Source organism: Panthera pardus, unplaced genomic scaffold (genome assembly GCF_024362965.1).
Source record: "Panthera pardus isolate Hobbes unplaced genomic scaffold, ASM2436296v1 HiC_scaffold_10, whole genome shotgun sequence".
NCBI classification, from domain to species: domain Eukaryota; kingdom Metazoa; phylum Chordata; class Mammalia; order Carnivora; family Felidae; genus Panthera; species Panthera pardus.
In genome coordinates, this window is record NW_026526655.1 from 71,719,613 (window position 1) to 71,731,977 (window position 12,365).

At 37.2% G+C, this 12,365-nt stretch overlaps 1 protein-coding gene across 4 annotated transcripts in view; it reads left to right on the forward strand.

Moving 5' to 3' along the window:
• ITGB6 (integrin subunit beta 6) overlaps positions 1 to 3,680 on the forward strand; it is a 132,718-nt gene extending 129,038 nt beyond the window's left edge. For all 4 annotated transcript variants that reach the window (XM_019457504.2, XM_019457512.2, XM_019457516.2 and 1 more), the window contains one exon: positions 1,063 to 3,680. In XM_019457504.2, the coding sequence (XP_019313049.2) occupies positions 1,063 to 1,161 (99 nt within the window). In that variant the 3' untranslated portion in view covers positions 1,162 to 3,680. The remainder of the gene's footprint in view (positions 1 to 1,062) is intronic.
• Positions 3,681 to 12,365: the final 8,685 nt, after the last annotated feature.

Below are 12,365 nucleotides of genomic sequence, written 5' to 3' on the forward strand. Positions count from 1 at the left end.
TTCCCCAAAGGCAAAGCCATCTTGCCCAACCTGCCTTGGGACCTGTACTCCGTCATGCGCCCAGTGTCCTACATGCCAGTCCCTGGTGACTCTCTGCTTCACACACTGCTATTCTCTAGGAAGCACATGCTACCTAATTCTTTCACTCTCTAGAGCAGGTTTTCACTGTCCTAGGGATCTTTCCTTGCTTCTCCCAAGCAGCTAGTTGTTTCTCCTGAATTTTTATCTCACGTTAGCGAGATTATCTGTGCCCTTGTGTGATGCCTCTCACCAGCAACACCTCTCTTAAAGGCAGATACTATGTCATTGTCTTTGCATGCTTCTACAAGTGCACTTTTCCCATTTTTTACTTTTTATTTCCTTTTGGGGCCACCTTATGGTTCATTCTATTCGTTCAGTAAATACTGAATGCCTGCTGTTGGCTAGGCACTGTTTTCAACTCTGGTAAAATAGCAGTGAACAAAACAGTCAAAGTCTTGTTTTCTATCCATAAATTAGTGTGTTTCCAAACAGGGTCAGATTTTTATGATACACATATGGCACTGGTTCTGCATATTAAAAAATTAAATGAACAGGAGGCGCGTGGGTGGCTCAGTCGGTTGGGCGGCTGACTTCAGCTCAGGTCATGATCTCACAGTCCGTGAGTTTGAGCCCCACATCGGGCTCTGTGCTGACAGCTCGGAGCCTGGAGCCTGCTTTGGATTCTGTGTCTCCCTCTCGCCTCTCTGCCCCTCCCTCTCTTGAGTGCATGTGTGCGTTCTCTCTCTCTCGTTCTCTCTCTCTCTCTCAAAAATAAATAAATGTTAAAAAACTTTTAAAAAGTAAATAAAAATAAAAAATTAAATGAAAAGGTATAAATTTTAAAATGCTAAAATAATATATGAAATTATATAAGAATATATTGAATCTGTGGAATTAATCAAAATTATTCAAATGGCTTCCAAGCTTGAGCCTGACTCTCTTCTTCTCATTTATAATGTACAATGAAATTATTCAGATATATTAAAACCATGTAATAATATGTACGTACTTTCATTTGAACTTTTTTGTTGTTTCTTTTAGGGAACCAATCCACTGTATAGAGGTTCAACCAGTACCTTCAAAAACGTAACCTATAAACACAGGGAGAAACAAAAGATGGATCTTTCCGCAGATGGATAGAACTACTTCATGCACAAAAAAAGTCTGCTTCACTGATATGAAATGTTAATGCACTATTTAATTTTTCTTTTTTGTTGCTTTAAAATGAGGTTGGTTTAAGATAATAATAGGTCATTTGGAGATCAGTCATTGTCTGTATGAAGGTTAGAGACTGTGTTGGCAGGTTCAAAATAATCAAGAAGAGAAATATCCTTAGCAAAGGGGTGACTTTGGGGATCATTGAGGAATACTAACTCTGTTGCATTAATGCCTCAAAAAATCATCAAAATGACACATGGGGGCCTGATTTGCATTTGAAAAATGTTTGAAATTAGAATCTCATTTGTTGCAGGAATAGAGCTACCTGAAGTCTTTGTCTCAGCAAAGTCACAAAGTCCATATGCTCACATTAAATAATCACACTTGCGAATTCATTCTAAACTTTGAGTAAATCTGCCCTTTCCTAAAGGAGGATTCTTTTAAAAATCTATGAAAAATGAGATGCTGACTTTTACTTCAACTAAGAGGATGCAATTCTTCTAAAGATGCCCCAAGTGTAATTAGTGTTAATAATTTCTGTGGATTTGCATGTATCTAAAAGTCAGGTACACAAACAAGTATTTTATTTGTTTTACAAATGAAGAAGAAATCTATAAATTAGAAAGTTACCAGTAAAAACAAAAATAGCTAGTCCATTATTTGGATTATTTTTTTTTCAACTTTTTTTATTTATTTATTTATTTTTGAGACAGAGAGAGACAGAGCATGAACGGGGGAGGGGCAGAGAGAGAGGGAGACACAGAATCGGAAACAGGCTCCAGGCTCCGAGCCATCAGCCCAGAGCCTGACGCGGGGCTCGAACTCACGGACCGCGAGATCGTGACCTGGCTGAAGTCGGACGCTTAACCCACTGCGCCACCCAGGCGCCCCTGGATTATTTTTAATTACTGGAAAATTTTCTACACTCAGGTTCCCTCCTGACCCCAAGTTTTTAAACTCTTACTTCTCCCATATTTTTCAATCCTTTTTACTTAATTTCATAGTCACCTAACCCCTGGAAATGCCATATGAAAGTTTTAATTTCTTGTTAAAAAACTACTGTAAACGATTAGGTAGTTTATTCAAAAAGAGCTCCAATAATGCAACAGGGACATGGGTTAAAAATAGAACAAAATTTTAAATGGCTTTAAAGCAAACACATCAAGAGTACACAGTCTCTCATGAGTAATAGGCTTTCTATCTATATTTGTTCCCATTTACATAACCTAACTTGCACATTTCAGTTGCATATGGTAAATATGCATCTTATATTTACTTTAAAAAGTAAGATTTATGGAGCATCTGGGTGGCTCAGTCGGTTAAGCGTCTGACTTTGGCTCAGGTCATGATCTCGCAGTCTATGGGTTCAAGCCCTGCGTCAGGCTCTGTGCTGACAGCTCAGAGCCTGGAGCCTGCTTCCGATTCTGTGTCTCCCCCTTGCTGCCCCTCCCCAGGTTGTGCTCTCTCTCTCTCTCTCTCAAAAATAAATAAACATGAAAAAAACAATAAAATAAAAAATAAAAAGTAAGATTTTACTTGCAAAATAGATGTGGATAATTTGAGTTCCATAGGTTGATTGAAGAGATGGACGTTGTAGAATAGTATTTCCTATTAGTACTGCTTCACAAAGCATTGTCCTCTTTTTTGATGTTCATAAGGAAACTAAGCCTCAGAGAGTGAGTAGAAGAACTGGTCCAGAATCTAGATCTTCCACTCCAAGATATTTTTTCTCTCCACAGTATGAGACAGACCCTTTTGTCCGTGAAATGATGGAAAGATTTTGTTAGTTAAGTGATCACTATCATTTGTTTGAAAATGTACTGAGACTAAAATAACATTTAAATGACTGGAGTACTGGAGTAGAGGTGAGGTCTTGTACTTTTGTGCAGTGTTTATTACCTTTGAGTAAATTGTAATGTGAAAACTTTTACTAGGTGAATAGTTCATTCTGTAATAGAAACTTCAAATGTATCCACGGAATTGGCACAGGTAATGTATTATGATAAGGTTCTTCAATTCACATTTGATCACTTGGATTTCTGGTTTCTAAGTAACTCAGGTTAATCAGACACTTGGGGAATACACAGCTATACTCAAAGAATTACTAAACAATCACCTTGGACACCTGAAGGACAGATGCACCCGCTCTGTTCCTGACTGAAGCCCAGGGTCTGGGGAAAACCTACAGCAACAAGGAAGTTGCAATAGTGATGACCCAACAGTAGTATTCACCTCTACTGGTGATATTTTTGTATAATTATAGGAATGGGACTGTAGAAAATATGAGTTTTCTTTGTGTGTATATTGGGGAAGGTAGAGAAGAATCTGCTATTTCTCTAAATACTGTTTTGACCCAAGGCTGGACCTTAAAAGGTCAAAACATTAACAGTAGTACTTCTGTTCACTGAAGAGTTATATTACATGAAGATAAATGGTTTTTTGTAAGTTGTTGTATTGTATTTTGTGTTGACATAAATAAACATGGTAATTTAAACAACGAACCTTAGATGGATGATAATTCCTTTTATTTACTTGACACAAAACACTCTTCTTGGATTTCTGGATCCCTGTGTGACCTGCTCTGACCACCTTGCTGATCTCATTCTGGGGCCAAGGAGAAGAGCTGAGAGAGGCAGTCACCAATGGCAAGAGACAGCAGGGAATGGGCTGCAGTTTGCTACATGGTTACGATATCCACATCATAAGGTTTTTTAAAAAAAGAGTCTTGGATATTACCCTACATTTTGTAAAATCAGGATTAGTGTTATGGGCTGAGTTGTGGTCCCTCTCCTAAAACTTGTGTACTGAAGTCCTAACCCCCCAGTACTTCAGAATATGACTGTATTAGGAGATAAGGTCTTTAAAAAAGTAATTAAGGTAAAGTGAGGTCATTAGGTTGGGTCCTAGTCCAATATGATTGGTGTCCTTATAAGAAGAGGAGATTAGGACACAGATGCACACAAAGGCACAACCATGTGATGACACAAGGAGAAGTCCATCCACAAACCAAAGAGAAAGGCCTTGAAAGCAACCAACCTTGCCAACACTTTGCTCCAGGCCTTCTGGCCTCCAGAATTGTGAGAAAATGCATTTCTGTTGTTTGAGCCCTCCACTCGTGGTACTTTGTTATGGCAACCCTAGCAAACCAGTACAGTCAGATGGTGCCGCTTTTCTGGGCATCCATTTGCTGGATTCCATGGGGCCATGCTCATTTTCCAAAGTTAAGCAGAGAGAAACCAATGCTTACAAACAGACCCAGCTTAGAAAAAGTCCTATTCTTGGGCTCTTTCCTCATAGAAGGGCAGAGAAATTCAAGTCAAAAGTATTTATACTCTGAAACACTTTATTACAGACAAAAGCTGGATATCTGAAAATCCGGAACCTGTTCACATTTTAGACAGCACTGAGGAAGTCCTTTTTCTCCTCAGTTTTTCCAGCTGTAACATGGTGGCAATGCCTGTCTTCTTCCAACACCTATAGGATAGTGGGTGCTCAATAAATTCATTCAGTCAGTATTATTTTTTTAATGTATATTTGTTTATTTTGACATAGAGAGTGGGGGAAGGGCAAAAAGAGGAGAGAGAGAGAGAGAGAGAGAGAGAGAGAGAGAGAATCCCAAGCAGGTTCTGCACTCTCAGTGCAGAGCCTGATGCAGGGCTTAAACTCATGAACCATGAGATCATGACCTGAACTGAAATCAAGAGTTGGAAGCTTAACCAACTAAGCCACCCAGATGCCCCCATTTAGTCATTATTATTGAGTGCTTAATATATGCTAGACTTTTTTTTCTTTTTAAATTTTTTTTGACATTTTTCTTATGATTACAGATACAGAAATGAACAAAATAAGCAGTTCCTGTGCTCTCTAGTAAGGGAGAAGATAGTAAACAAATGAATGTACAATATCAGCGTATGCACATCCCAGATGCACATGTCCCCACCTGTCTCCAAGGTCTAAGCTAAGTGTCCCTTCAGCATCAGCTCACACATTTCCCTTAAAAGTAAAACCCATCTTGCACGTAACTCCCCAGTCCAGAGAGGTTGCTGAATCTAGGTAGTAAAGAAAAGAGAAGTTTTAAAAGAAAAATGTAAGGCTAAGTTGCTCTGTAAGGCACAGTAAGGCACTGAGCCAGGGAGGGGAGAGAAAAGAAACTAAAAGTTTACCTGTCTGCGCTGGAGGGAGAGCCAGGAAAGATTGGGAAGTTTGGGAAGAGGGAAGAGAAAGTTTCTGGAGCAGCAACTGGGTCTGGGCAGTGTTGAGAATAAGATATATGGGGTTGCAGGTGGTTGGCTGTTCATTTTAAATGTACTCATTCTTGTGAGCCTGCTGTTACCCTGACTAAGGCAACATGTGGGGCTTCCCAGTGGGAAGACCCAGCTCTGTGGGGGTGTCAGCTGAGAGTCCAAATGTGGATTTAATCTGGTTCAGGTTTCTCCTTTAAGATTCTTTAACATCAGAAACAACCATGCCCTGAAAGCTTCTGTGAACCCTCCCAAATGGCAAAGGGCAGCCCCCAAAACAAACCAGCGTCTTCTGATTTGCTCTCTCCTTCACCTCTCTACACCCAGTCCTTCAAGTACTCCCAGTATTAGAGAAGCAAACCTGCCAATAACATTCTTTGGCTCTAGGAGAAGGCTGACCTCTCAAAAGAGTAAATGTATTTAAATGTTAGGGATTCAAAACAATTTTGTGTCATCTTCATTTTATAAATATCTAAATGGGGAAAACATTCCCTATTCAGAGGAATTGAATGACATGTGATAAATAGAAATTCTCCCTTCTGTTAAATGTCATCATTCTGCAACGGACTCAAGTAAACGCAACTAAAAAGCATGGCAATTTAAATTCAGGACTTCACAGTGGCTCTTTTAATAGGTCAGTTGGGTCTGAATACTCTGGTACTAAGTGAGAGAAGTTCTGGATGATGCTTCTGCAGCCAGGAGGGTGAGCAGCAGCCAAATAGTCCCACAGCTTGGGCCAAGGCCTTAATTCTCTGGTTTGTGGACCACAGTGGGGTTATATGCTATCTCCCTGTGCCTTGGAGACATCCAAATGTGAATCAGAACTTCACCTTCTGTTCTCTTGTATTTGGTTGCACAACCAGCAAAGAGAGAACAGCTCAGGCATCCCAGGAGTTTCTCATCTTGTAACCCTGTCTCAGAGGTAGACCCTGGGCACTACCAGTCACTTCCAGAGACTGGGCTCCGGAAAGCACAGATTTGACCCAAACACACTCTTTGGTGTCATTATCAACTTCAAGACTTCAGAAATCCCATGGAACTTCAAATTCAGTTTGAAATTTCAATCTGATCTTTGTAATATCTAGGTATGTGTTTTATGAGGAAACTTACTGCTCAAATAGTTTTGTTTTTTCAGCCTGAAATGTATTTACATTCATGGTCCTTGCATAGCAGCCAATCTTGTTTCAGGTCAACATCTAAAGATGGTACATCATGAAACTCCCTTATTTGTCAATAACTGATTGGGGAAAAAGTCACTAGGTTAATTTTTTCATCCAGTTGGCTTTGCTATACCTAATACAGGGGTGTGTGTGTGTATTAAAAAACAACTTCCTATTAAATAATTTTTATTTGTGTGTGTGTGTGTATATATACACACACACATATAGTACATATATAAATACAAACACACATATTTCCTTCTTATTTTAATAGATATATCTACTAGATTTATTTGTATATATTGCTTATTGTTTATATCTATTGCTATTTAAGATGTATCTATTGTTTCCAATTTTAATAGAGGTGTCTTATTATCATGAAATAGTTTGCACTGTTAATAAAAATAAGTAACCCCTACTGTTCAAGGACTTTATATACGCTAACTTATTCAGAGCTCACAACCACCCAATGGGATGGTATTATTAGCTTCTCCTATTTTATAAATGAGGAAACTGAGGCACAGGATTAGAAGTAGCATAAACACTGCAGTGACATCATGAAAATTTAAATTAAGCTGTTACATGTATTTTATAGTGTTAGTGTATTGAATGTCTATCGCATTGATTTCAAGAAATGTTTCATATTTTTGAAACTTTTTTATTAAGAAGATGGAATTGGAGAAGAAAAAGATAAATAAGATTTAAAACGCTGAGCATAATAAAATATATGAATCTGTCATAGAGGCAGAAAAGAAAATGTAAAATGTTTTTCTCTGGGGCTTTTTTGATCATGTTCACTCATTGTTTGATTTAATCAAATCTATTCATTTTAAGAGATAACTAATTCATGCTTTAATAGAATTCTATGATTCATTCAAAAATCTGAAAATGACTTCAGTTCCAGATGGACACAAGAAAGCACACATTATCATTTTTATCCTTTCTTAGCACACAAAGCCACCATTTAATATCCCAGGCTTAGATTTAGGCACCAACAGGATGTGAATATTTGTGTCTTAACTTTACCTGCTGAGAAGTTCATAGGGAAGAGATAACAATCTGATAGATACTCCTGTCTTCAACCTGGTTCTGTGTTGTAAATTTAGTACATATATTCCCCGTATTTTCTAGGGTTCTTGTGAGAATTAAATGAAATAACATATTAAAAAGTTTGACATATTTGCTTAATAAATGTTCAGTAAATGGTAGTTGTTTTTCATTAACTGAGTTCTGCCATCCAATAACTGCCCACTTAGTAAAAGAGCAGAGTATCCAAGGTTGGGGTCTAGATATGACTGGAACACTAAAGACAAATTTCAGGGAAGAACCATGAAGTTATGAAGAAGAATAACAAAGAAAGTCTTCTGATATCATGAGTTAGAATAAGAATAACCCAGAATAAGGGTCAAATCATAAGAGGAGAATGCTATTTCTGGGTATATGTGGTAACAGCTTCTTAGCCCTTAAAAGAATTCTATAGAAACTGAAGTCTAAACCTGTTAAACTCTTGGGGCCCAGGCCATTCTATTGTGGTGCTGTGAAAGAGTGGAACACAGAAGAGAGGAGTTGCTTGCAAATGGCAAAGAAATATGGGCTCTGAAGGCAGAGCCTAAGGCTCTCGAGTAGAGGTGAGTGACAGCAACTGAGCAGGTACCTGCCAGGGCTGTAGGTTGAGCAGAAGCCTAGAGATAGGCAGCAGCAGGGAACTTAGTGGGTGACAGGAGCCTCAGGTGGGGCCTGGAGGCAGATGCTCCGCTCAGGCAGTGGAATGTGAAGTGTTCTGGGCCAAGGCATGGTTCCACGGAAACACCAAGTTGCCATAGGGTATGTAAGGCACCCCCTAAAGATTCCCAGATACCAGACATGAGTTTAAACCTCCGAAATGGTTCTTTAAGTCTTCCAGGTACCATAGTGAGGAATCTAGCCAACAAAATTTAGGTCTAAATGTTAAAAAGACTTACTCATACCTTCTGGGTGCTAACATTTCACAAGTGTTAAGTGTTAACACTCAAAGGATAGACATATTTGATAAGGATGTAGATGAAAGAAAAGCCACTTGAAGCAACATTTCTCAAGTTAACATTTGTGGCCCTTAGAGGACATTACTCAGTTCTAAGAATAATTTCACAATAATGTATCTTAGTCCTTTCCCTAACCCATCCTCCCAGAGGGATAGCCCACAAAAACAAATCACAGGCTTTTCTTAGAAATAGGAAAGTGGTGGGAAAACTGGGGGAAGGAGTGGAAGAATAATGTAGGTCATGAGGACCTCCAGGCAAAATTAACAATATTAATGGAAATAAGGCCACAACTATTTATGGCAAACAACAAACACACAAGTGACAGATTTCAGATTTTGTTTTTAAGAAACTTGAGCTAACAAGCTAAGACCAGCTCAGATTTGGGCCCAGCCTTTTTTGAAAATAATTGCTCTTACTAACAAGCAGGAATTTGCCTGAATAGAAATTGCAAGTCAAAACATAGGAAGATCTAGTAAAAAGAGATGCACAGGTTTTCTGCATCTCACATAGGTTAGTCACACAATCCCTCAGGGAATACAATTAAAGTCAAAGGACTAGGGAAAATCCAGGAGGATTTTCATCAAGTGGGAAGGAGTAGTATGGTATACAAAGTATGGCCATGCCACCTGGGTGATCCAGTTTAAGCACAGCATACCTTTAGTCAGCCCATAGACAGGAAGCGTGCCATCCCCAGAGTTGAAAATTAAATAGCTCTGAAAATGAAACTAGTAAAAATCAGCACAAATGGAGATGATTAACCCCTTGTAAAAAAATAATCCAAACGACTATCATGAAATAAATGATTTAGGAAGATGTGAATATCTACAAATAGAAGTGAGACAACTAGAATAGGGCTGGCATGTGATTTCTGTAAAAAAGCCATAAGATGACATTTGATGGTATTTTCTACTGTATGGTGTGAGGAAAGACAGTGTTAATGGAAACAACGATCATCATGGAGTCTAGGAACAGAAAGGTGAAGGAAAGACCCAGTCACTGTTTTTCTTATATTGCCTAAAATGAATAGGAAGCTTCGAACACAGGTGTGCCCTGCCCTGGAAATGGATAGCTGCTGGAGTGCAGAGATTGCTAAACAAGATTCTCAGTGAGAATGCCTAGTCAAATATCTTTTCTGTGCATTTGGATTAACACCTTATATCCCATTGTTAGAATCATTTATAATGTAAGAGTGTGGGTCTGAAGCATTCTTCTCAACTAAAACACAGACATTTTAGCCCAGAGACTTCAGTAACATGCTTCTAAGATTTTGTATCTAATTTGGCTACTCAGATTTGATTTGTTTTTTAAGTTTACTTTTTGGTTCTGAAATGTGGTCTAGCTAAATATGAAATGTATTTATGTACTAACAGTACACACACACACACAAACACACACACCACAAACACTCCTTGGGAAAAACCAAGCAGAGTCATGGGCTATTGAAAAAAGTGTTACAGTACAAATTTCCAGAGTTCCTTATGCTTCTTCCCTTTCCTCATCAAAAGCAAGTTTGGAGATAAAATGCAGATGTGATTAAAAAAAATCCCTAAAAAATGAATAGGAGATTTCTGCTTCCAAAAAAGATGAAATAATAGGAACCAAATTTGTTCCCCCACCTGTAACAACAACACAAACAAACAAACAAAATACATAGAACAATAGTTTTCAAGACACTGGACATCAGGCATTAAAGGACAGTCATCCCTGAGACACAGAAAACAAAAAGGTGAGTCCTACATAGTCCCAGCTTATCTAATTGACAGTTGTAGAACATTCTACCCAACAATGGCAAAAGCGATTATCTTTTCAAGGACATACGAAATATTTAGCAAAATAGGCCATGCTCCAGGCCAAAAAAACAGATCCCAATGCATTTAGAAAACCTCAAGTCATACAGAGTATATTCTTTGACCATAATGGAATTTTATTAGAAATCAATAGCAAAAAGATATCTGGTCAATTCCCAAATATTTGGAAACTAAATAACACACTTCTAAGTAACCCATAGGTCAAAGAAGAACTCAAAATGAAAATCAGAAAACATTTAAAACTGAATAAAAGCACAATACATCAGAATATGAGAGATGCCACTAAAGCAGTACATAGGGGTAAATTTGTAGCAATAAATGCCTATGTTAGAAAACAAGAAAAGTCACAAATCAATGACCTCAGCTTCTACTTTAAGACACCAGAAAAAGAGGAGAAAAAAAAAAAACCTCCAAGTAAGTAGAAGAAATAAATAATAAAGATCAAAGTAGAAATCAATGATAAAGAATACAGAAAAACAAAAGAGAAGATCAATGACACCCAAATTTTCTTTAAGGTAAATACAATAGGTAAACCTTTAGCCAGACTGACCAGCAAAAGAAAAATAGAAAACACAAGTTATCAATATCAGGAATGAGACAGGTGACATTACTACAGAGTCTACAGATATTAAATAGATAAATAAGGGAATATTATGAACAACTTTATGCCTATAAGTTTGAAAACCTATATGAAATGGACAAATTCCTGGAAAGACAAAAGAAATTGTTCAAAAAAATAGGTAATCTGAATTTTCCTATATCTGTAAAAGAAACTGAAGCATAGTGAAAAACCTTCCCACAAAGAAAACCTCAGGCCCAGATCGCTTCAGAGATAAATTCTATCAAATGCTTAATGAAGAAATAATACCTACAAATTCTACATAAACTCTTGCAGGAAAGTGAAAAAGGCATACTTCCCAATGCAATGTTTGAGGCCAGCATCAAGCTAACAAAACAAAAGACATTACAAGAAAACTAAAGACCAAAATCCCTCATGAAAACATAGATGGAAAAATTTTTAAACAAAACATTAGCAAGTCAAATCCAATGCATAAAAGGAAAATACATCATAGCTAAATGGGGTTTATCCCAGTAATGCAGAGTTCATCTAATATACAAAAATCAATGAAGTTATCCACCACATAAACAAACTACAAAGAAAATCATGATCACCTCATAAATGCAGAAAAAATGTTTGACTAAATGCAACACCCATTTCTGATAAAACCTTTCATCAAATTGAAAATAGAAGAGATCCTCCTTAAGCTGATAAAAGACACCTACAAAACCCCTATATTTAACATGAAACTTAATGGTAAAAGACTGAATGCTTTCCACTCATAACATTTCTATTAAACATATACTTTTAGTGTATGTCTTTATTCACAAATGACATCATTATCTATGCAGAAAAATCTATGGAATGTATGAAAAGTTAGTAGAGCCAATAAATGAGCTTAGCAAGGTTGCAGGATACAAGATCAATATACAAAACCAATTGTAATTTTATATACTGGCAAAAAACAATTACAGATTGAAAAATAATTTTAAATGCTATTTACAACAGCATCAAAAATATGAAACATTTAGGGATGAATCTGATGAAAGATGTAAAAGAACTTTACATTAAAAGCTATAAAACATTGCTGAGAAAAATTAAAGATCTAAATAAATGAATAGATATTGATTGTTCATGAGTCATAAGACTCTGTATTATTATGATGTCTATTCTCCCCAAATTGACTTATAGATTCAATGCAATCTCAGTTAAAATCCCAGCAGGATTTTTGTAGAAGTTAAAAATCTATTTTCAAAATCCAAACAAGAATGCAAAGTATCGAGAGTACTCAAAATAACTGAAAAAGAAGGACAAAATTGGAAGGTTAAAATACCTGATTTCAATACTTATAACACTACCATAATTAAAACAGTGTGGAGGTACTGGTGTCAATATAA